This window comes from Marmota flaviventris, chromosome 19, assembly GCF_047511675.1.
Source record: "Marmota flaviventris isolate mMarFla1 chromosome 19, mMarFla1.hap1, whole genome shotgun sequence".
NCBI classification, from domain to species: domain Eukaryota; kingdom Metazoa; phylum Chordata; class Mammalia; order Rodentia; family Sciuridae; genus Marmota; species Marmota flaviventris.
Genome location: NC_092516.1, coordinates 21124310 through 21147574, shown reverse-complemented (window position 1 = coordinate 21147574; position 23265 = coordinate 21124310). Strand labels below are relative to the sequence as shown.

The following is a 23265-nucleotide window of genomic DNA, read 5'->3' as shown; positions in this document are numbered from 1 at the left end:
TAAAGCCCCTGCACAGCATGTTTGAGGCCTTGGATTCCATCCCCAGCACCTTGGGTGGGCTGGAGGAGAGAATCCCTACTCTCACCCAGCCAAGTACAATTGGGCTAACCCCTCAGTAGATATATTTCCAGACCATTTTCCATATAGATCCCCACATGTTTACTAGTAGCATACAAAAATAAGATCATGGTGTACGAAATGTTTTGTAATGGCCTTGGTTTAGTTAAGCATGTCCTAATGGGGGCTGTTGTGGTGACCCTTAATTCCTTCTGGTGTGGTCAAGAACTTATCAGCCTGCAAAGGCTTTCAGGGCCCCCAGTCAGAGTCTGGGGCTTCCCCTGACCCTGCTACTTCCTGGGAGCTCTTGGGGACAGGAAATGCACCACCCTGGGTCCTGACCTAACAGCTTGGGGGACCACAGCTGTAAAGGAAACCACCCTCCCCTCCCATCTCCTCCTCTGCACCCCCTAGATGCACCTTCTTATGCCAGCTCTCACCCTTTGCCATCCTGTACCCCAATTAAGACCCAAATTCCCATTCCAGAAAACCCACACCCTCTCCTCCCTCTGCTGAGCCCCCAAGTCCTCCAGTACCCCGTGGTGATGGGAGCAGGAGCGGGTGGGGCAGGATGCAGGGGTGGGGTGGGTGGAGCCAGAGCCCACTTCCTTTCCCCTTGGGGCCCAGTCTGCCCCAGTCCTGCCTGAACCTTAGGAGGAGTTGGAGTGGCTGGCGCCAGCCCTGCACCTTATCAAATTGAACTGGTAAGAGTGTGTGACCTGGGGTAGGCAGAGGCCTCAGAAGACCTGGCAGTGTGCATATGGCTTAAAAAGATCCTGACAGGTGATGGGAAGAGAGAATCTGGAGCCATTGGGCTACATAGAATAAGGAGAGGCCTGGAGGGCATGGTCACTGCTGGAGTCTCAGTTGCCAAGGCTTGGGGTGCGGGGTGCATATGGTGGGGGTGATAGGGGAGCTGCCAGCACATTCCCTTGTTATTTTTGATAATAGTAAAAGTGAGGGTGGAAAAGTCGTTAAACCACAAGTTGGGCTGGCAGTTGGCAGGGAAGTGGGCAGAGGGGAGGGCTTGGCTAGGTCCTTCCCCTAGCCCCTGAGTGTTCTGTTTCTCCAACTTCCCCACCCGCAGGTCTCAACTCCTGTGCATGCCTGTCGCTCTGGAAATGGCGCTGCTTCTCCTTCTCTTTGGGGGCTTCTGGGTCCAGGTGGTGAGCCAAGAGTCTCTGGTGAACATGACGCATAACACAGGAAGATCCTCTGCTTCTTCAGTCGCAGGTAGCTTTGAAACCGGGAACTTCAAATCAGATAACTCCGCCATGCCAATAACAAGTGACCCTAAGGAGGCCAGTAGCACTGGAAGCCTGGTCTCAAACCCACCCTCCTCAACTACCTTTACAACCAGTGACGTGACCCACCCTCAGACTTTCACTGGCGCCAGCACTGGGCCCCCTGTACCTGAGCCAACAACATCCCAGGAAGTGTCCACTGAGAAGTCATCAGCACTCCCCCAAACCTCTAATGCAACTAGTGACCCTTCTGTCACTGAAGCAGTGAAGTCTTCGGGAAACCTCACTGTGACAAGTGAAAACATGACATTTGACTCTCTGGACACCTCCAATGTGACTAATAAGCTCCCTGTCGTCATGACAACTAGTTCTCTGGAGACCTCCAACAAGACCAGTGTACCCTTTGTTACTAAGGCAACTAGCTCTCTGGAAACCTCCAAGGAAACCAGCAGACCCCCTGTCACCATAGCAACTAGCTCTCTGGAACCTTCCAATGAGACCAGTGGACCCCTTGCCACCATGACAAGCAGCTCTCTGGAACCCTCCAGTGAGACCAGTGGACTCCCTGTCACCATGACAACTATCTCTCTGGAACCTTCCAATGAGACCAGTGGACCCCCTGTCACCATGACAAGCAGCTCTCTGGAACCCTCCAATGAGACCAGTGGACTCCCTGTCACCATGGCAACTATCTCTCTGGAACCTTCCAATGAAACCAACGGACACTCTGTCACCATGACAACCAGCTCTCTGGGGACCTCCACTGTGACCAAAGGACCCCCAGTGTCTAGCATAAAAACCTCTGCATCTACTACCTCCCAGTCCTCTATAAGCATAAGCACTAGCTCCCCGCAAAAATCAGGGTCGAATGGCATGCTGCTGGTACCTGTGCTTGTGGCCCTGCTGGTGGTCATAGTCCTCCTGGCCCTGCTCCTGCTGTGGCGCCGGCGACAGAAGAGGCGAACCGGGGTCCTGATGCTGAACACAGGTGGAAAGCGCAATGGAGTGGTGGATGCCTGGGCTGGGCCAGCCAGGGTCCCTGATGAGGAGGCCACAACCACTCCAGGGGGAGGTGCTGGGGGCAACAAAGACTCTAGGGTCCTTGAGACGGAGGTGTCTGGCCAGCGGCCCTTGCTCACCACTTTCTTCAGCAGACGGAAGTCTCGCCAGGGCTCCTTGGTGCTGGAGGAACTAAAGTCTGGGTCAGGTTCCAACACAAAGGGGGAAGAGGAGCCACTGGTGGGCAGTGAGGATGAGGCGGTGGAAGCCCCCACTTCCAATGGGCCAGAAGTGGGGGATGGGGTTGCACGTTCAAGTTTTTAAATAATGCAATTCTGAGGATCCCTGCCATCTGCCATCACCTCCTCCCTTAGCATCGCTTCCAACCCCTTCCTCACCCAGCACACTCACTCAGCACCCTCTGGGTTCTTGCCCAGCGTCTTGACTCAGAATTGCACCTACCTTCTCAACCCTGAGCCTCCCGCCAGCATTGTTACCCAGTGCCACATCTGTCACCTGGGCCGGGGCGCACCTGCAGAATAGAATGTTTGTGAACGGAAAGACTCAGCCTTCTCATTGACCACCGCTTTCCCCACCGCTTCCCCATTACTTTTTGTTCTTGGAACCAGCTGCTGAGTCTCCATGATGCCAAACTTCACTTGATTTCTCAAAGGATCTCTCTTGAGGACATTGGAGAAGGAAATGACAATCCCCCAAATTCCTTAGGATTCAACTTTGTAGATGACCCAAGTCCCTCAGGTAGGACAGTCCTACTGGGCCAGCCCAGGGACCTGCATTCACTCTGGACCAGCCAGGAGCCGGGACTGGACAGGGCTATCCAGCTGTGTCCTCTGTGACATTTCCCAGAGCACTGGACTCTGGGCTGGCCCATAGCCCAAGCCATGACCCTGTCCCCGACTTATGGACTGAAGCGGCCAGTGACTTCATTATTTCGTCTTCCACGGACAAAGATGAAAAGACTTTCTGGCCTCGTATAGTTCTCAGAGGCCCCACAACTGCCGGGGTCCACTCAAGGTGCCATTTGTGCCAGAGGTGAGGATTCCACGGTGTTTACGGAGGGTGATAGAAAGTGCAGTGGGAGGGATGGGACAGAAAGTGGGCAGAGACTAAGGAGATGCCAAACCCAGGGTGGGGGACCCAGGGACTGCTCAGAATATATGTGCTCTTGTCTTGGTTCAGACGGGGTACACCCAGCAGAAAATCCGATTCTCTCTGTAGCCCCCCCCCAAAAAAATGCCAATTTTGCCAACTTGATAAAAGGACCATATGTGTCACCAAGTCCGTTCCTTCAGCTCGGCCACCATTTCCAACACACACACACACACACACACACACACACACGCACACACGCAGAGGCTGTGGAGAGGAGTCTGCCTGGAAGTGAGGGGACTGGTCCCTGCTGTTGCCTGTTTAATTTGCTGTCCCCGTGTCCTCTTCCAGGGCTCAGCTTCTTCCCTTCTCCCAGGGGAATCAGTGAGTCAAATAAGGAGAGGGGATGCCCAGGGAGGGGAGTGCCAGGGACTTCCCCTGTGGGTCTGGGGTAGACAGGAGGGGACAAAACTCACAGCTGTGCTGCCCCTGAGAGCCGCCCCACCCCAGCCCAAAGGGGCCAAAGGTGGTTGTGCTGTTTCCCCAAAGCCAAGAGGAAATTTGCAAAGAGGAAGTTGTTGAGTCAGAGTGCAGTTGTTTGAAAGCAGACAGACTGACCTATTAAAAAAAAGAGATGTGGGAGCCATGTGAGTGTGAACGCCCACCGTGTGGCCCAGAGGGGAGGGGAGGGGAGGGCCTATGGATGAGGGAGTCGGAGGGCAGAGGGAATGAAGAGTGGTGGCAGCATCTAGCTATTGTTTAAGCTGGGCCATTGCTTCTAGTCCTGGCCCATGGGGAAGGGCTAAGCTGGCATGGAAATGTGTTCTTTGGCAGCCAGACTGGGCACCCAGGGGCCACACTGGGCACTTTTTCCTATTTTATACAAGGTTGCTGTTTGGACTAACTGCAGCCCCAGAATGGCAGAAGGGAGTTGCCAAAGCCCCTTAGGGGTACAGCAACTGCTATCTTAGATTTGTCAAACCAAGCGCCCCAATTTCAGATTTAGAAGACACTGTCACCAGATGGAGAGGTCATCAGCTCCACCTCCCTCTCATTGGAAAGATACAGTCATCTTCTGAGCTGTGGTTTTCAGGTCCTGGGCAAATCCTGAAGAGAGCAGGGGCAGAGTGGGAAAGCACCCAACAGTAATTTCACAGTCTAGAAAATCTCAAGGTGTTCTGAGGATTAAAATAGAGGCACAAACACAAGCAAGTTACTCATTTCATGAGCATATTAAAGGAAAAAATGACACATGGCTCGCTCACTCCTGAGGGAAGGTTGGGAGGCTGCAGAGAGAGTCTGTCCCAGGGTCTTTGTCACATTCCTAGTGGCTACTGTGCTTGGCAGGTAGCAGGTCCTCAGTGAATGAATGAAAGAGGTGACCCCTCAGAGATTATGAAGGATAGGAAGGATTTGCCAGGCTGGAAAAAGGAAGGACAGTTTTTTGGCAGAGGGGATAGCAAGAGCACAATAAATATGTTAGGCAAAAACATAGAGACATTTCAGTTTTTTTTTTTTTTTTATATAATGAGGATTAAACCCAGGGGTGCTTTACCACAGAGCTACATCCCCAGCCCATTTTCTTTTGAGGCAGATCTCACTAAGTTGCTGAGGCTGGCCTCTAATTTGTAATCCTCCTACCTCAGCCTCCTGAGTCACTGGGATTACAGGTGTGCACCATGGTACCCAGCTGCCTTTCAGTTTTCTAGAGGATAAATAAAAAAAGACTGAGAGAAATAATGAAATATAAAAATGTGGTGTTAGGTTCAAATGTGTCAATTATGAAAATAGTTATAAGTTCATGATAATTGTGATAGTCACTAGAAACCATGTTTTTAAAAGCTATACGGGGCTGGGGTTGTAGCTCAGTGGTACAGCACTTAAAAAGGGCTGGGCATGCTGGGGTTGTGGCTCAGCGGTAGAGTACTTGCCTTGCACATGTGATGCCCTGGGTTCGATCCTCAGCACCACATAAAAATAAATAAATAAAATAAAGGTATTGTGTCCACCTACAACTAAACTATATATATATGCACATATATACACACACACACACACACACACTATTTAATGGCACTGAGTGTTGCCAAAGGCAGAGCACATTTCTATGGCAAAACAAAAGCAGAACCAAAAAACTGTCATGATTTGGATGTTGCAACACTATAAATAAAAATTTAAAAGACATATGTATACTTATAGAAAAAAGAAAAAGGAATCTTGCCAAATGTTTGCTGTGCTTGTCTATAAAGTGATGAGTGTGATTTTGATTTTGTTTATACCTCTCTGTATTTTCCAAATTTTGTACAATAAACATCTGAGATTTTGACATTTAGAAAAAATGTTGACAGAAAAGATGTTCCACGGGGCGACATGGGGGATGCGTCTGGTTTGAGGAGAGCTGGGGATGAGGCCGGAAGGGCAGGTTGGTGTCCTGCACGGAGGAGCGGAGGGTGGATAGGCCAGACACAGGAAGACAGGGAGAGAGAGTCACCAAAGTCAGCAGAGCAGTGTGCGCCTGCCTCTTTCCGGGCCTCAGCAAGGGATGGGTACCACTGTTTCTCTGGTTGCCCAGGCAACACGCCTAGGCAATATCCTCAAACCATCTCTTCTGTTTTTGCTCCCCAGGTGCCAAGTCAAGCTGACCCTTCTTCCACTGTCACTTGGGTCTCTTTCTTCCCTCTCTCCAGGCCCCATCACCCATCACTGGGTCCTGTCTAGACTTCTTTGCCCGATCCTAATTCCTTCCATCCCGTGCTTGTGAAGGCCCAGAGACCCTTCTAATTCTTTTTTTTTTTTTAAGTTTTATTATAGTTTTAATTGACACACAGTAACTATTCAGATTTATGAGGTACAATGCGATGTTTCAATATACATATACAATGTATAATAATCAAATCAGGGTTATTAGCATATCCATCAACTTGAACATTTATCATATCTTTCTGGTGAAAGACTTAAAATCTTATTTTGAAATACAAAAAAATAATATTAATAACTGTAGTCGCCCTACTGTGCAACAGAACACCAGAACCCAGGAGTGTTTTAACACTGAACTCTATCCCCAGTCCTTTTTACTTTTTTTGGGGGGAGGGTTACTGGGTATTGAACTCAGGGGCACTCAACCCCAGCCCTTTTTTTGTATTTTATTTAAAGACAGGATCTCATTGAATTGCTTAGTGCCTTGCTATTGCTGAGGCTGACTTTGAACTCGAGATCCTCCTGCCTCAGCATCCTGAGCCGTTGGGATTACAGTTATGCACCGCTGTGCCGGGCCTAAAATTGTTACTTTTTATTTTGAGACAGGGAGCTTGTGAAGATTTATGATTTCTTTTGGGGTTGTTTTTTTGTACTGGGGCTTGAACCCAGGGATGGTCTACACCCTAGTCCTGTTCATTTATTATTTCAAGATAGATATGTTGCTGAGGCTGGCCTCGAACTTGTGATCTTCCTGTCTCAGCCTCCCGAGTTGCTGGGATTACAGGTGTAGAACAGGGCTCCCAGCTAGAAACCAGAAATTATTCCTCCTAACTGTAACTTTGTACTCATTGACCTCACACCCTGCTTCCTGACCACTCCTGAGCCTCTATAACCATTATTCTAATCTCTACTTTTTATGAGATTGGCTTTTTTAGATTTTTTAGATCATGCAGTATTTATCTTTCTGTGTGTGATGTATTTCACATCACATATGCCTTTCATGTTATCCTCAATGACAGAATTTCATTTACAGTAATGCTATTCCAAATACTGAGTGGTAAGTACTCCATGGTGTACATGTGCCACATTTTATTTATCCATTCTTTCACTGATGGGCAATCGGAATTCCAACAGCTCCAAAAACAAATAATCCAACTAAAAAACGGGCAAAATGGGCTGGGGTTGTGGTTCAGTGGTGGAGTGCTTGCCTAGCATGTGTGAGGCCCTGAGTTTGATTCTCAGCACCACATATAAATAAAATAAAAGTCCATCGACAACTAAAAAAGTGTTTTTAAAAATGGGCAAAATACCTGAATAGACATTTCTCAACAGGTATATGAAAAAATATTCATACCACTAATCACCAGGGGAAATGCAAATCAAAACCACCAAGAGATATCGTCTCGCTCCAGTTAACAAGGCTATTGCCTCATTCTGTGGCACATGCCCATAATCCCAGCTACTCGGGAGGCTCAAGCAAGAGGATCACAAGTTCAAGGCTGGTCTTGACAAATTAATGAACCCTCATCTCAAAGAAAAAATTTTAAAAGGGCTGGAGATGTAGTTCCATGGTAGAGTGCTTGCCCAGCATGCACAAGGCCCCATACCACAAAAATAAATAAAATAGCTACTATCAAGAAAGACAAAAAATAAATGCTAACGAGGATGAGGAGAAAAGGGAACTCTCATACACTTGTTGGTGGGAATGTAAGTTAGTACAGCCATATGGAAAACAGTATGGAGTTTCCTCAGAAAGTTAAAAATAGATCTACAATATGCCCAGAAACTTCATAATTAGGTATATTCCCAAAGGAAATAAGTATTTCAAAGAGACACCTACACTCCCATGTCTACTGAAGCACTAGTGACAACAGCCAAGATAACAAATCAACCAGGACCCTTCTCAAAGGCGCTGCTGTCCAGGTATCATTCCTGCATCCACAAGCCCTCCCTCTTAAGTTAGCCCTGCCCCTCCTGTGCCCACCCTGCCTGACTAGCCTTTTGCCCAAACATTATAGATTCTCCAGCTTCATCAAACTCCTGTTCCTCCCTGAATAAGTCCTGTGCTCTTTCGAGGAGTGAGAAGAGCGTTTATAGTTTAAAATATTGAAAATATTTATTTTGTTCAGAGATCAAACTAGTAATTTTTCCTCTTTTACAAAAGTTAATTATGCAGGTGCTTCTTTTTAAAAAAATATTTTTTTGTAGTTGTACACAATAACTTTATTTTATTTATTTATTTTTATGTAGTGCTGAGAATCGAACCCAGGACCTTGCACGTGCGAGGCGAGCGCTCTACCACTGAGCCATCACCCCAGCCCCTCTAGGTTCCTAAATAACAAAATTTTCCTCTCTCTTACATAAACACACAAACACATCATCACTTACAGTATATTATACTTCATCTTATATTTTGAAATATATGTTTCTATTTTACTCTCAAGAGTACACATAAAGATCATGGTTATATCTGGGCAAAGTGTCACACACTTGTAATCCCAGCCATTCAGAAACGAGGCAGGAGCACTATAAATTCAAGGTCAAGGGCTGGGGATGTGGCTCAAGCGATAGCGCGCTCGCCTGGCATGCGTGCGGCCCAGGTTCGATCCTCAGCACCACATACAAACAAAGATGTTGTGTCCACTGAAAACTAAAAAATAAATATTAAAAAATTCTCTCTCTCTCTCTCTCAAAAAAAAAAATATTCAAGGTCAATCTCAGTAACTAGACCCTGTAATAAAGGGCTAAGGATGTAGCCCAGTGGTACAGCACCCCTGGGTTCAATCCCCAGTGCTACACACACAAAAAAAAAATGAAATAAAATCATGGTTATAAATGAGACTTTACCATTTAAAGGAAAAATGCCAGATGAAGAAGGAAGGATTTGGATGGGGAAGGTCTTGAGAGATCTGTCAATGCAGTTCACTTTTGCAGACAGGCAGACAGGAAAAGAGGCTCCATACACGGTGCTAAGGACATTTCATTGCTGAAAATGTATATTTACACCACTTTTCCTTGCATGTCCATTTCTGACCCTGACCAGAAATGTGGTATGTGTCCAATTGCTCTGGGCAAAGACAGGGAAGGAACCAGGCACTCCCTGGGGCACAGTGACTCCTGCCAACTCAGCCCCAGGGCTGAGGGAGTGAGAAACAGACCTCAATACTGGGCTGCCAAGCTTAAACTGTGCGTGCCAGGAGGCAGATCACACGAGGACTGTCAACGAGCCAAGAGAGGAATCTGCTCAAAGCAGAAACAAAGGAAAGAAGAAAATGTTCAACTCTAAAGTGTTGCTTGGGTTGAGGAACTTCCCAGTGGGTTTGGGGGAGATTTGGGAGGGGCCACCAGACAGTGGAAACCCTGAGTATTTTGGAGATTGCTACTTGCCGCAGTGTGTGCCTGTGTCCCTCAGCCCCCTGAGGCATCAGGACAGCCTGGCTGCACTTGGCCGAGATCCCAGTTCAAGCAGAGCCGACTGTTGGCTGTGAAGACAGCCACCTGCTTGCCCTTGCATTCGCACCCGCTCTTCTTGAAGCCAGCCCACCCCCAGCTGTCCCCACAACACCCTCAAGCTCCACTTGTCACCAACTCTTCCTCAACCATCAAGATTCAGCTCAAATGTCACTGCCTCTGTGAAGCGGGCCCCCGCCCCTGCCCTCTGTTCAGTCTCTACTCCTACAGTCTCTACTCCTGTGACATCATGAACAACAGGGCCATAAGCATGCAAAGGTGTGAGCCCCTCCAAGGCTATGTGTCATCTTTGTGGCTCCAGAGTCCAGTGTCTGACACTCAGTAGCTGCTATGGTTACTGCGTGCATGCATGAATGAATTATTGAATGACAAAAAACTATTTTTTTGAAACAAGAACAGATCTGTCTTTTGGAATTCACCATGTCCTCCAGGAGGCCCCACAAGATAACATTATTCTACCACAACTTAGACACAGTCTAAGATGGAAGAAGAGATCAGCTTTAAAATTGATTTATTCAGAGAATAAGATGCACACCTGTAATCCCGGCGTCTCAGGAGGCTGAGGCAGGAGGATCGCCAGTTCAAAGGCAGTCTCATTAAAAAGCAAGGCCCTAAGCAACTCAGTGAAACCCTTTCTCTAAATAAAATACAAAATAGGGCTGGGGTGTGATTCAGTGGTGGAGTGCCCCTGAGTTCAATTCCTGGTACCCCGCTACCCTCAAAAAAAGATTTTAGAATGAATTGGCTGTTGAAATGGTGGGAGAAGAATAAGGTTAGGATTCAAGGTTTCTGTTTGGGGAAGTTAAAGAATGGTGGATGAAAATCAGGGAATTGAGTGGTTTGTGGGGGAAACACACAACGTAATTTTTAGAACTATTAGGAGGAACCATTTGATTTGGAGATAGTTAGGAATAGAGGACTGAAGATATGAATTTAAAGGTCATATGATTATAAATAGCAAAAAAAAATATATTTTTTTTGAGTGGTCTTGCTATGCTGCCCAGACTGGCCTTGAACTCCTGGGCTCAAGTAATTCTCCTGTCTCAACCTCCCAAGTAGCTGGGACTGAAGGCACAAGCCACCATGCCTAGCATAAATAACATTTATTTTATTAATACCGGGGATTAAACCCAGGGGTGCTTAACCATTGAGCCACATCTCCAGCCCTTTTTATATTTTATTTAGAGACAGGATCTTGCTGAGTTGCTTAGAGCCTTGCTAGATGCTGAGGCTGGTTTGGAACTTGTAATCCTTCTGCTTCAGCCTCCTTAGCCACTGGGATTTCAGGTGTGCACCACCCTGCCCAGCTATGAATAACAATTTTGATGATACTGGCAGATAAATGCATAAATTTTAGTATTGACTATTCACATGAGGAGGGAGCTTAGTGTAATAGGGAAGGCTAACTGCTATAACAAACAACCCCCAAGACTCAGGGGTCTAATTCAAGAGAAGTTTTCTCTTTGCTTATGTAATGAATGTCTCATTCCTGGCATTTGAAGGTGACCTTCCAAAAAGGTCATACAGAGATCCAATCTCCTTCCATTTTTTTTTAATATTTATCTTTTAATTGTCGTTGGACACAATACCTTTATTTTATCTATTTATTTATTTATACGTGGTGCCAAGGATCAAACCCAGGACCTTGCACATGCCAGGCGAGCACTGTACTGCTAAGCCACAACCCCAGCCCATCTCCTTCCACTTTTGTAGCTCTGCTTTCAATTAGCTGATGAGAAGAGACAGAGAGGAGGAAGTGTGAAGGCTCATGGACCACGTCTGGAAGCCACATTGTCTACACTCCACTGGACAGAATTCAGCCTCATGGCTGCCTCCGTGCACAGAAGGCTAGTGAGTGTAGTTTAGCTGAGTGCACGGGAGGAAAGGAGAACCAGTCTCTACCACGGTGAGGGAACACCAAGATTTGAGAGCTGGATATAGGAACAAGGGCCTGCAGGAGACCAAAAAGAAACATTAAAAGATAAACTGGGGCTGGGGTTGTGACTCAGCGGTAGAGCGCTTGACTAGCACGTGCGAGGCCCTGGGTTCGATCCTCAGCACCACATAAAAATAAAGAAAATAAAGGCATTGTGTCCAACTACAGCTAAAAAATAAATATTAAAAAAATAAAAAAGATAAACTGGGGCTGGGGAATGTAGCTCAGTGGCAAGGTCTTGGGTTCAGTTCCAGCATTGGAAAAGAGAGACAGACAGACAGACACACCAGGAGAAGATGGCGTTGGTTGCGGGGCTGGAGGATAAGAATAGTTGGAGAAGGTCTTTCAGAAGCAGGCCCGGATCTTGAGTGAGATGCTTAAGGTGAAAAGTGAACATGAGGATGAGGCCTCCTTAAATTTCACACTCTAGATGCCTCCTGGCCTCATCCTAGACCCAGAGGAGAGATGAGAAAGGGCTGGGAAAGTGCCAGAGGATTTGGCAACCACTGGTTCCTGTGAGAGATTTTATTATTTATTTGGTTCCGGGGATTGAACCCAGGAGCGCTTAACCACTGAGCCACCTCCCTAACCCGTTTTACATTTTGTTCAGAGACAGGGTTTCACTCAGTTGCTTAAGGCCTCACTAAGTTGTTGAGGCTGGCTTTGAACTCATGATCCTCCTGCCTCAGCCTCCCAAGCCACTGGGATCACAGGCATGTGCCACTGTACCCGGCTCTGAGAGCAACTTCAGCAAGAACAGTTTCTGCTGAAGAACAGAAACATTGGAAGTTCTTGGACAGGAACTTGCCTGAAGTCCAAGTACAGGTTTTTTTGTATCTGTGTTTGTTTATGGGTACTGGAGTTGAACCAAGAGGTGCTTAACATCCCCAGTCCTTTTAAGACAGGGCTTCACGAAATTGCTGAAGCTGGCTTTGAACTTGCCATCCTGCTGCCTCAGGATCCCAAGTTGCTGGGATTACAGGCCTGCGCCACTGCACCCAGACAGTACAGGTTATCGACAGTTTCCCAGTTTTCTAACTCAGAAGCCTGGCTCTGATTAGCCTTTGTAACTGAAAGCTTGGTCCATGTGCCCGGTGAGGATCAATACCAATTTAATAACGAGGACATGGTTTTGAGAAAAGGGGAAAAGAAGGTTTATTGCTTTGTTAGCAAAGGAGAAACCCAGGATTCCTGTCCCAAAGACTGTGACTCTAACAATCAGAATGGACAGGGGGCTTGTTGAAGAAACTCTTCAAGGGTTGCATTCCAGGTGTGCTCTGGTAGGGGGTCCCAGGGCACCCTTAATTTGGGAGATATCCGCTTTCCAGATTATCAGCAGGTATCTCCTTCCAATAGTGGGTGTGTTCAAGGGCAATTAACTAGGGGAAGAAAAGATAACACTGTTTCCCTAATCTTGTTAGGGAGGGGAAGAGGGGAGAAGGGAGAAAAAAATTTTTTAAATAAATAAATAAACCTTAGAGCAATAAAGGTTATGTTCAGAAAGTGAAGGGACCACTGTTACCCCTGTGCCTTTACTATGGCTTGGTGTCTTAGGTAATTTTCTGTTGATATGACAGAATACCAAAGATTGAGTAATTTACTGTTTATTTATTTATTTAGCACCAAGGGTGCTCCAGTGAGCTACATCCCCAACCCTTTATTTTGAAACAGAGTTTTGCTAAATTGCTGAGGTTTTTGACCTTGAATTTACAATCCTCCTACCTCAGCTTCCCAAATCTCTGGGATTACAAATGTGTACCACTGAGCCCAGCATAGACTGGGTGATTTACAAAGAAAAGAAATGTATTGCTCAAAATTTCGTAGACAAGGAAGTCCCTTATCAAGCTGCCTGCATCTGCTGAGGGCCTCCTAGTCCATTGTCACATGGTAAAGGACATCAAACAGCAAAAAAGCAGGGCTCTCAGCTGGGTTCAGGGTCATGCCTGTGATCCCTGCTGCTCGGGAGGCTGGGGCAGGAGGATCGCAGCCAGCCTCAGCAATTTAGTGAGGCCCTAAGCAACTCAGAGAGAGCCTGTCTTAAAATAAAATATATTTTTTAAAAAAGTGCTGGGGATGTGGTTGAGTGGTTAAGCACCCCTCGATTTAATCCCTAGTATAAAAAAAGAAAAAAAAAGAGAAAAAGAAAGCAGGACTCTTTTTTTTCTCCTTCTTATAAAACCACTAATGCCATCTTGGGGCCCTGTTCCTGTTCCTTATGACCTCATCTAAGTCTAATTACCTCCCAAGGGCCCCACCTCCAAATACCTTAAATGTATGAATTTGGGGGTTAAGTTGGGGGGTGGGTTAAGTTTGGGGGGTGGGGAAGGTGGGAATTCAAGCCATCACCCAGGAAGGGGGAAGGAAAAGGAAGGAGACATTACTCTGTCACCTGCAGTTGTTTTGACTTGATGCTCAGTAGCCATTATTATTATTCTTTTTTTGGAGCGGGTGGGGGACGGTTACCAGGAATTGAACTCAGGGACACTCAACCACTGAGCCCTATCCCCAGCCCTATTTTTTTGTATTTTATTTAGAGACAGGGTCTCACTGAGTTGCTTAGGGCCTCACCATTGCTGAGGCTGGCTTTGAACTCAAAGATCCTCTTGACTCAGCCTCCCAGTCCGCTGGGATGACAGGTGTGCACCACCATGCCCGGCTATTATTTCATTTTATAGCTAAGAAAACTGACACACAGAAAAAAGCATTGGAGATAAAAGAGAACGGAATTAGGAATGGAACCATGGTTTTCCCAGTAAGCCATCCAAAAGGCTCCCCAGGGGCCTGGGGTTGTAGCTCAGTGGTAGGGCGCTTGCCCAGCACATGTGAGGTCCTGGGTTCAATCCTCAGCACCACATAAAGATAAATAAATAAAGGCATTGTGTCCAACTACAACTATAAATAAATAAAAAAGGCTTTCTGGCCCTCTCCAGGAGCCATATTCCTGCTTTCACAGCCTCCAGCCCTGCAGGGGGTTGGGAGTAGGGCCAAGTAGGATGCAGGGCGAGAACAGGGCCTCTGGTCTTGGAGGAGGGCTGGAGGCAGGGAGGGAGGCCTCCCTGGGAAGGGCTGACCCGCCAGAGCCTGGCCCCTCCCTCCCTCCCTCCCTCTGGCAGCCCCACCCCCACCCTGGGCCTCTGGGAACACCGGATCTGAGCAGTGGACACTCTAGCCCGGCCGCTCCAAGTCACCATGGACACTGAAGGTGAAGGGACATCTCTCCCCAGTGTCTCCGCACCCCTCTCCCCGCTGCTGGCTGCCCCCCCTCTCTTCCCAACTTCTCTCCATCCCTCCCGCCCTCTCTGGCCTCCCCATCCACTCTCTGCCCTTCACCTCCCTTCAACCTCAGGGAACCCAGAGGCCTCGTCTCACTTTCTCCTTCCCTGTTGGGTCCCCAAGGAGCTCCAGAGAAGACAGGGCCCTGGAGTCCTAGAGAGCAGGAGCCCCCTGAAGGAAGCCGGTCTCCTGGGGGCAGACAGGGACTGGTAGTGGGAAGGGGAGCCACTCTGGACTCTGCCCCTCCATAGCCACTCGCTGGCGGCTCAGGAGGAACCGAGGCAAAGTCCTGTCTGCGGCTCGGTGGGGGAAGGGACCTGGGGTCTGTGAGTCCCTGCATGGGAGTGAGCCTGTATACAGAGTGACAAGGGCCAGGCTCTGCAGCCACAGGGCTCCTGTGTGAGTCCAGTCTCCACCAGGCCCAGGCTGTGGGACATTGGGCAGGTCACTGATTTCTCAGAGACTCATTTCCTTGCATCTGTAAAATGATAGTAACAGTTTCCTGCCCACGAGGTTGACAGGAGGACAGAGGACAGGCCATCTGGCAAGTGCCCTCCCAGGGCCTAGGCACAGAAGGTCCTCCCTTGATCTCCCTGTGTTTTCACTTTCTCAACCTGGGGGCTCCATCCCCAGCCTCCAGCCACCCTCCCCCATCCAGGGCTCCTAGGGACCCCCACCCTCACCCCTCTGGCTTGGCTGTGGGAGCTCCTCAAGGTATCTTCACCTGATTCCTTTGGGACTGGGGTTCTTTACTAAGGAAATATGGATAGGCTTTGGGGGAGTTCAAGAACCCTAAAATACATATGGGAAATTACATGCCTTTGTGTGCACATAGTAATGCATTTTTTTTTTTTCTGAGAGGGAGTCTACAATGTTCATCAGACCCAAAGTCTAAAGAGTAATGAAAACCTCAAAAAGTCAAGCATGGGCAGGGTATGATGGGGCACATCTGTAATCCCAGCGACTCAGGAGACTGAGGCAGGAGGATCGCTAGTTCAAAGCCAGCCTCAGCAACTTAGTGAGGCCCTAAGCAACTTAGTGAGACCCTGTCTCAAAATAAAAAAGTAAAACGGGCTAGGGATGTGACTCTATGGTTAAGTGCCTCTGGGTTTAATCCCCAGCAACAAAACAAAACAAAAAAAACCCTCAAGGATGCTCATCCACAATACACCCACCTCTGCAGCCTCCCACCACACAGCTTAGAAATGACCTTAGAGTTAGAAACTTGCATTCAAGTGTCACCCCTGCCACCTGCTTGCTGTGTGATCTCAGACAAGATGCTTAGCCTCACTGTGCACCATTCCCTCACGGTGAAAATCCTGCCTTTCCATAGGATTAGGAATAACATCCTGACTCACAGAAACCACCTGGTGGTCGCGGGCTGGACATGTAGCTCCTTGTCTCTGTCTTTCCCCCTCTGATCTGGCCTCAGGTTCCAGTTTCATTTGGAATCCCAGATTGTCCCTTTCCACCCGGACATCTCCGGACACGTTCATCTCAAAGTCTTCTCTGCCGCCAGTCTTCCTCCTGTGTCTCTGGTCACTGACCCACGTGAATTAAGCCAGGAGGGAGCGGAGAAGTCAAGGTGGAAAGACACAGGCTGGGAATGTGGAGGAAAGAAAGGGGCTAGTCCAGATGCCGCTGGGCAGGGGTAGGCCAAGGCCAAGGCCAAGGCTGAGTGGTCAGGCTGGGCCAAGCTGTGAGCATGGCAGGGCCCGTGGGAGCATCCAGGCGGCCCAGAGAGGGACACCCTTCCATCACAGTTCATTACTTCTTCTTGTCCAGGCCCAACAGTCCCCCCAACCAAGACACAATTTAAATGTTTAAAGTTCATTTTTGATACTGTGACTTTTTTTAAAAATTAACTTTATTTTTTTTTTACACAAATGGAGTACAACTTTTCATTTATCTGGTTGTACATGATGTAGAGTCACATCATTGGTGCAATCCTACCCATACAGAGGGGTAATAATATCCATCTCGTTCCACCATCTTTACACCCTCATACCCCCTCATCGCCCCTTCCTCCCCCCTGCTCTACCCAAAGTTCCTTCTTTCTTCCCTTGCCCCCCAATCCCCTGTTATGGATCAGCATCCACTTATCACAGAAAACATTTGGCCTTTGGTTTTTTGGGATTGGCTTACTTTGCTTAGCATGATACTCCAGCTCCATCCATTTACCTGCAAATGCCATGATTTCATTCTTCTTTAAGGCTGAGTAATATTCCATTGTATACATATACCACAGTTTTTTATCCATTCATCTATTGAAGGGCATCTAGGTTGCTTCCACAGTTTAGCTATTGTGAATTGAGCTGTTACAGGCATTGAGGTGGCTGCATCACTGTAGTATGCTGATTTTAAGTTATTTGGGTATAGACCGAGGAGTGGGTCAAATGGTGGTTCCATTCAAAGTTTTCTAAGGAATCTCCTTACTGCTTTCCAAAGTGGTTGCACCATTTAGCAGTCCCATTAGCAATGTGTCAGTGTTCCTTTTTCCCTCATCCTCTCCGGCTCTCACTGTTGCTTGAATCCTTGATAATTGACGTTCTGCCTGGAGTGATGATACCGCCGGTAACCAGTGGCGAGTTCTGCTCCCTCAAATGCTGAAGTTTGAACATTAGAGAAGCAAGCCGAGGCAAGCATATAAAGCAGGGTTTATTTAGAAAGAGGTAACATAGACTTCTCCCGGGAGGGAGAAGGGGCCATAGCTGGTATGCTAAGGGTTACCTTGGCAACAGGTTGGAGCAGGGGCAGGATCTTGACAAGGGTGGAGGAAGGGCTTTGAAGGTATTCACATTTCAATCCCTCAGGGGACAATCTCCAGCTCCCCAGACTCAGTCAAAATTGGCTCCTTACCTGACTCAATTTACATATCTATACTGACTGTCTAATTCTGGCTTCAGTGAGATGAAATCTTCAAGTGTTTTTTTTTTTTTTTTTTAATATTTATTTTTTAGTTCTCGGTGGACACAACATCTTTGTTGGTATGTGGTGCTGAGGATCGAACCCGGGCCGCACGCATGCCAGGCGAGCGCGCTACCGCTTGAGCCACATCCCCAGCCCTCTTCAAGTGGTTTTGATTGGTATTTCTCTAATTGCTAGAGATGTTGAACGATTTTTCATAAATTTGTTGATTGATTGTATATCATCTGTGAAGCGTCTGCTCATTTCCTCAGCCCATTTATTGATTGGGTTATTCATTTTTTTTTTTTTTGAGTTTTTTGAGTTCTTTATATAACCTGGATATTAGTGCTCTATCTGATGGGCGTGTGGCAAAAATTTGTTCCCATTCTGTAGGCTCTCTCTTCACCTCATTGTCTCTTTTGCCGAGAAGCTTTTTAGTTTGAATCCATCCCATTTATTGATTCTTGATTTTATTTCTTGTACTTTAGGAGTTTTATTAACGGAGTCAGATTCTAAGCCAACATGATGAAGATTTGGGCCTACTTTTTCTTCCGTTAGGTGCAGAGTCTCTGGTCTAATTCCTAGGTCCTTTGATCCTGTGACTTCTGATCAAAATTCCATAGTGATTTCCTGTTGCCTCGAGAGTAGAACCCTTACTCTGGCCTCTCATGCAAGGCCAGCTCAGTCTGGCTGCCTCTGAGGTCACCTTCTCTCTTGATTCTCCCTCTGTGCCTGAGACTCGGCCTCCCTAGTGGCCTGTGGCCTCTATTCTCTGCTCTGGGCCTCCCTCTCCATCAAATTCCAATTGGTTCTAGAGCTAACCTATCCCAGACTCTTTTTTGCTTCCACATCTTAATAAGGGTGATTGAGGATCACGCCAGGCTTTATTTGGAAGTCATTTTTCTAACTAGGGAGACAAGAAAAAAAGGAAAGAACATTCTTCAGAAGGCTGTTGTGCTGCAGAAGCAAACACAGGCCTCCTAGCCTCTGTCTCCACCTGGTGTTTTGTTGAATAAATCAACAGATAAATAGATGAGAACAAAGCTTTGAGTCAGACACCTGGGTTTCAAAACAGGCACTTGGTTCAGGCACTTGCTGTGAACTGCACCAGTCTGTCCTTACAGCAGGAAGCCCCATAATATCCCCATAAAACTCTCAGAGAGCAAAGGACTTGCCTGAGATCACCCAGGGAGTAGTTGGTTGAGTCATTGTTCCGGCCCAGGTGTTTCTGACCCCCCCATCTGGACTGTTCCTGGTACACCCGGGACAGAGAACCCTGGGGCTCTGGGTTTGGCTCATAGAACCTCACCATAACTTGGTTTTAACTACAGAATACTTTTTACTTTGGCAGCCTCATCTAACACCACTGTTTGTTGAAAGCACAGAGCAAAACTTGCCCTATTTATTTTGTGTGCATTCTGGGAAGCTTCTCCAGGCCTCAAGACAAAGGCACATCTGGAACATCTGGTTCTCTTTAGGCCTTGACTGGCTCCTGCATTTCTAGTAAAAGTGATTGAATGAAAGATGGAGGAATGAGAAGTTGGATTCCAACATCATCCCTTGTCCCTCCAGCAGGGAACTATGGTTAGGCACATCATAGAAACACAATAAATCAGTCAATGATCCAGCACAATCCAACGGCTAAAGGGCCAGAGGTGGGGAAAATCCTCATCTATTCAGTTATTTGGACCAGTTTACATTGTTCATAAAGAGAAGAATGTGGACAATATCAAGCTATGGAAAACTTCAGAGAGAGAGATACTTATTTTATTGCTGTCCAGACAACCACTTAATAAATTGTCACCTCCACCTGGAGTGGTAGCGTATGTTTATGATCCCAGGGTCTCCGAAACCTGAGGCAGGAGGAGGATCGGTCACAAGTTAGAGGCCAACCTTGGCAACTTAGACTATTTAGTGAGATCCTGTCTCAAAATTAAAAAAAAAAACTTAAAGACTGGAGGTATAACTCGGTGGTAAAGGGCCCCTGGGTGCAGTCCCCAATAGCAACCAATAAATAAAACACAAAAAAGCAAGAATTCCCTTGAGAGATCCAGGTTACATCCCTCAGGATAAAAGGATGACCTCTGAAGCCCTGGCATCTTGAAGAACTTTTACATGCAATAACTACAAGGCCAGAAATCAGGACTGGGCTGGCACAACTATCTTCCCTGGAGGAAGCCTCTCTAGAGCTTTCTATGCCTGTCTTCCACCTACAAGCAGCTTCTCTCTGAAGTATGTGCCTTTTAGGGACAGCTGCTAATTAGCGAGCCCGGATATTCAAAGCAACCCACAGGAGTCCCTTTTGTTGGACCAGCATGAGCTGGTCAGGGCCCAAAGAAAACCAGATGTGTTTATTTACTTTTCACAAGTGGAACTTTGTGCCTCTAGATTATGCAATCAAAACAACTGATCTCTGATAAGTGGGCCAGAGGGAACCCCTGCAGGGGACAGCTGCTAAGGTTTTCTAAAAGTGACCTGCTGTGGAGAGGGGAAGGCCTGTCCATGTTTATTAAATTCTAGTTTTAATATTTTTCTAGCTCTGCTCTTTTGGGTAATTTCCCCCTTACATTTATGAGTCTTTAATTCCCATGTATGAATATGAATGCTCCCTGCCTTGAAAGACTGAGATAGGCTTGTATGGGAGAAGAGACTTTCTGGGGAAAAGGGTCCCTAGGAATTCTCAGGGATGGGCAGGGGGCGGGGCAGGTGGTGGGAGGGTGAGAGAGGACTCAACTCAGGCCCATTGGGATCCTTTGACACACATGATGAAAAGAATTTCAGCATGTGTGGGTAGAGACACAGAGATTTATTTGGGAAAGCAAGGAATATACATTTGGGATAATGTGGGCCATCTCAAAGTGAGAGATGCATTTTGGGGGTTCCCAGCTATTTATTTATTCAGGTACCCAGAGGCACTGAACTACATCTCCAGCCCTTTTTAATTTTTAAAAATTTCAAAACAGGGTCTCATTATATTGCCCAGGCTGGCCTCTAATTTGCAATCCTCCGGCCTCAGCCTCCTGAGTCTCTGGCAAAACCCGGAGCTTTGCACAAGCCAGGCAAGCACTCTACCACTGAGGCACATCCCCAGCCTCTGGCTCTTCTTTAAAAGGAAACTTGGTGAGGGGTGGGTATACTTCTTATACCCACCCCTCACCAAGGGAATAGTATCAGTCTGGTGATTGCAGGATGGTTTCTGGTGGTCTGGTCATTCTTAGGATCCTTATGTTACAGAGCTGGGGGCCTTCCAAGAAACTGAGGCAATGTGAAGACTCCTCTTCACACCCTGATCTTGCTGTCAAGTCAGAAAGATTTCAGACATGTCACTCAGTAGCAGGCATCAGTTTATTAGTAGAGATAGGAAAGGGGAAAAAGGGACACTGTTAAGGGAGAGAGTGGGTTCTCTCTGAGAGGAAAGGGACAACGTGCCTCTCCTGTGCTCCAATTTTTTTTGGGGGGGGGGCGTTCCAGGGATTGAACTCAGGGGCACTTGCTACTGAGCCACATCCCCATCCCTATTTTATATTTTATTTAGAGACAGGGTCTCACTAAGTTGCATCCAGTCTTATTGGGAATTCCAGAGAAGTTTCCATAGAGTCTTGCCCAGTCCATCTCTTGACTTTTGATGCAGGGTGACTTTAGACTTTCAAATCCCTACTGTCATGGTAACTCTGGTCACCTTGGCCCATGCTGACTGAATCTAATTGGATTCTCAACCATACATGCTTATAGATTTTATGGTTAGGAGGAACTATCCTTATTTCCCAGAGTTTCAGGATCTGGTCACAAAAGTCTCCTCCTTCAGGGTAACTTGGGTTCCTCTTATCAACATTATTTTGGGCCTGCATTTCTTCTGCAGTGAATGGGTAGTTTGCTAAGGGGTATAAAATCCTGTCCACATAGTCCAAGCAAGGCTGCAGATAAATTGCATCTTGGAAAAGAAAGCATGTAGGGGTCAGCACAGTGGGCACATTTTATATAACTATTCTCTTAACCTCGTGTTCCTACTGTCCTTACCTGTCTGTTCCCTAACACTTAGGCTGACAGGGTCTTCATTATCTGATCAATATCTATACTGGATAGTTCCCTAAATTATAAATTTCTTACTGTTTTTTTGTTTTGTTTTGTTTTTGATACTGGGGATTGAACTCAGGTGCACTCAACCATTGAGCCACATCCCCAGCCCTATTTCGTATTTTCTTAGAGCCAGGGCCTCACTGAGTTGCTTAATACCTCACTAAATTGCTGAGGCTGGCTCTGAATTTGCGATCCTCCTGCCTCCGCCTCCTGAACCGCTCGCTGGGATTACAGGTGTGTGCCACCGCACCCAGCTGTATCTCTCTTTGCTTAATTCATTTTTGTTGGGTTAATTAACAGAGTACATGGTAGGTTTACAGATTTCCCGGGAATTTGGGAGTGTTGGGCCTGGGAGAGAAGACTGGTTTAGGAGGTTGCAGGCCTGGAGAAGTATGTGGAACTTCTGACTTATAATTTTATTTCCTTGTCCTTCCTTTATGTCTCCTTTCTTTCTTTTTCTTTGGGACTAGGGATTTAACTCAGGGGCACTTTACCACTGAGCTATATCCCCAGCCATTTTTTGAAATTTTATTTCAAGACAGGGTCTTGCTAAGTCAATGAAGCTGGCCTTCAACTTGTGATCCTCTGGTCTCAGCCTCCCAAGTGGCCGGGATTACAGGCATGCACCTGTCTCCTTTCTATCTTCTTCTTTTTTTTTTCGATCCAACATCAGGATCTGTGATAAGATATGAAAAGTGCCTGACATACAGTAGGCACCAATGTGTGGCAGTTCTTCCTCTCTCCTGTACTCAGACGCTGCCGGCTCTCCTACAAATCGGATATAGGTCACCACATGCTAGACCAATTATACTAGAACTTCTAGGGGTGGGACTCAGGGGCCCAAGGATCAACATTTTGGTAAAACTTCCCACATGATTCCATTGTGCAGCTGAGGTGCAGAACCAGCACCCCATTCTGATATTATGATTTGGAATAAGAAACATATATTTTGGTCTTCATCCCTAGAACCTGACACAGAGCACCTAGAACTACATTAGGCAATCAGAACAACTGCTGGGAGACGTGTCCAAGAGGGAAGCCCCTGAGGGTGGAAGCGCCTGGGGTGTTCTAAACTTCAAAAAAGAATCTTTTTGCAATTTCCTGAGCAATGGGGCTTCCAGAAGAATCTTTGGATCTAATTTTTGGTTTTTGACCTTGTTCCCTGACACAGAACTGCTGGTCCCTTGAAATTTCCTGGGTGACAGGGACAATTTCAGCTCTAATGAGGCAGCTATGGGATGGGGCTGATCACCAGAAAGATCAAGCCATGTTTAGAAGCTGGGAACTGTCAGTGATATTTACCCACTAACTCTCCCACTCCTGAGCTCTGGAAAGGGACGAGGGGCTGGAGATTGAGTGACTAGTTAGTTCATCAGGCCCAGGTGATGAAGCCTCAACTAAAAAAATAAAATCCCCAAAATGCAGGGTACCTTCTTGCAGGCCTCTAATCCCAGCAATGAAGAGGCCAAGGCAGGAGGATTGCAAATTGGAGAC

At 47.0% G+C, this 23265-nt stretch overlaps 2 protein-coding genes across 3 annotated transcripts in view; both read left to right on the top strand.

The window, feature by feature from the left end:
* Qprt (quinolinate phosphoribosyltransferase) overlaps window positions 1-23265 on the top strand; it is a 65100-nt gene that overhangs the window by 32320 nt on the left and 9515 nt on the right. The window contains exon 1 of one of the 2 annotated variants that reach the window (XM_071605494.1): window positions 14633-14716. The exons of the other annotated variant lie outside the window; for it this stretch is intronic. Coding sequence (XP_071461595.1) covers window positions 14704-14716 — 13 coding nt within the window. The 5' untranslated portion in view covers window positions 14633-14703. Of the gene's footprint in view, window positions 1-14632; window positions 14717-23265 lie in introns of those variants that run through there. 2 annotated transcript variants of the gene reach the window in all.
* Window positions 1161-3595, top strand: Spn (sialophorin). The gene has a single exon (XM_027948370.3). It carries the CDS (start codon window positions 1161-1163, stop codon window positions 2622-2624), a length of 1464 nt encoding a protein of 487 aa, XP_027804171.3. The 3' UTR covers window positions 2625-3595.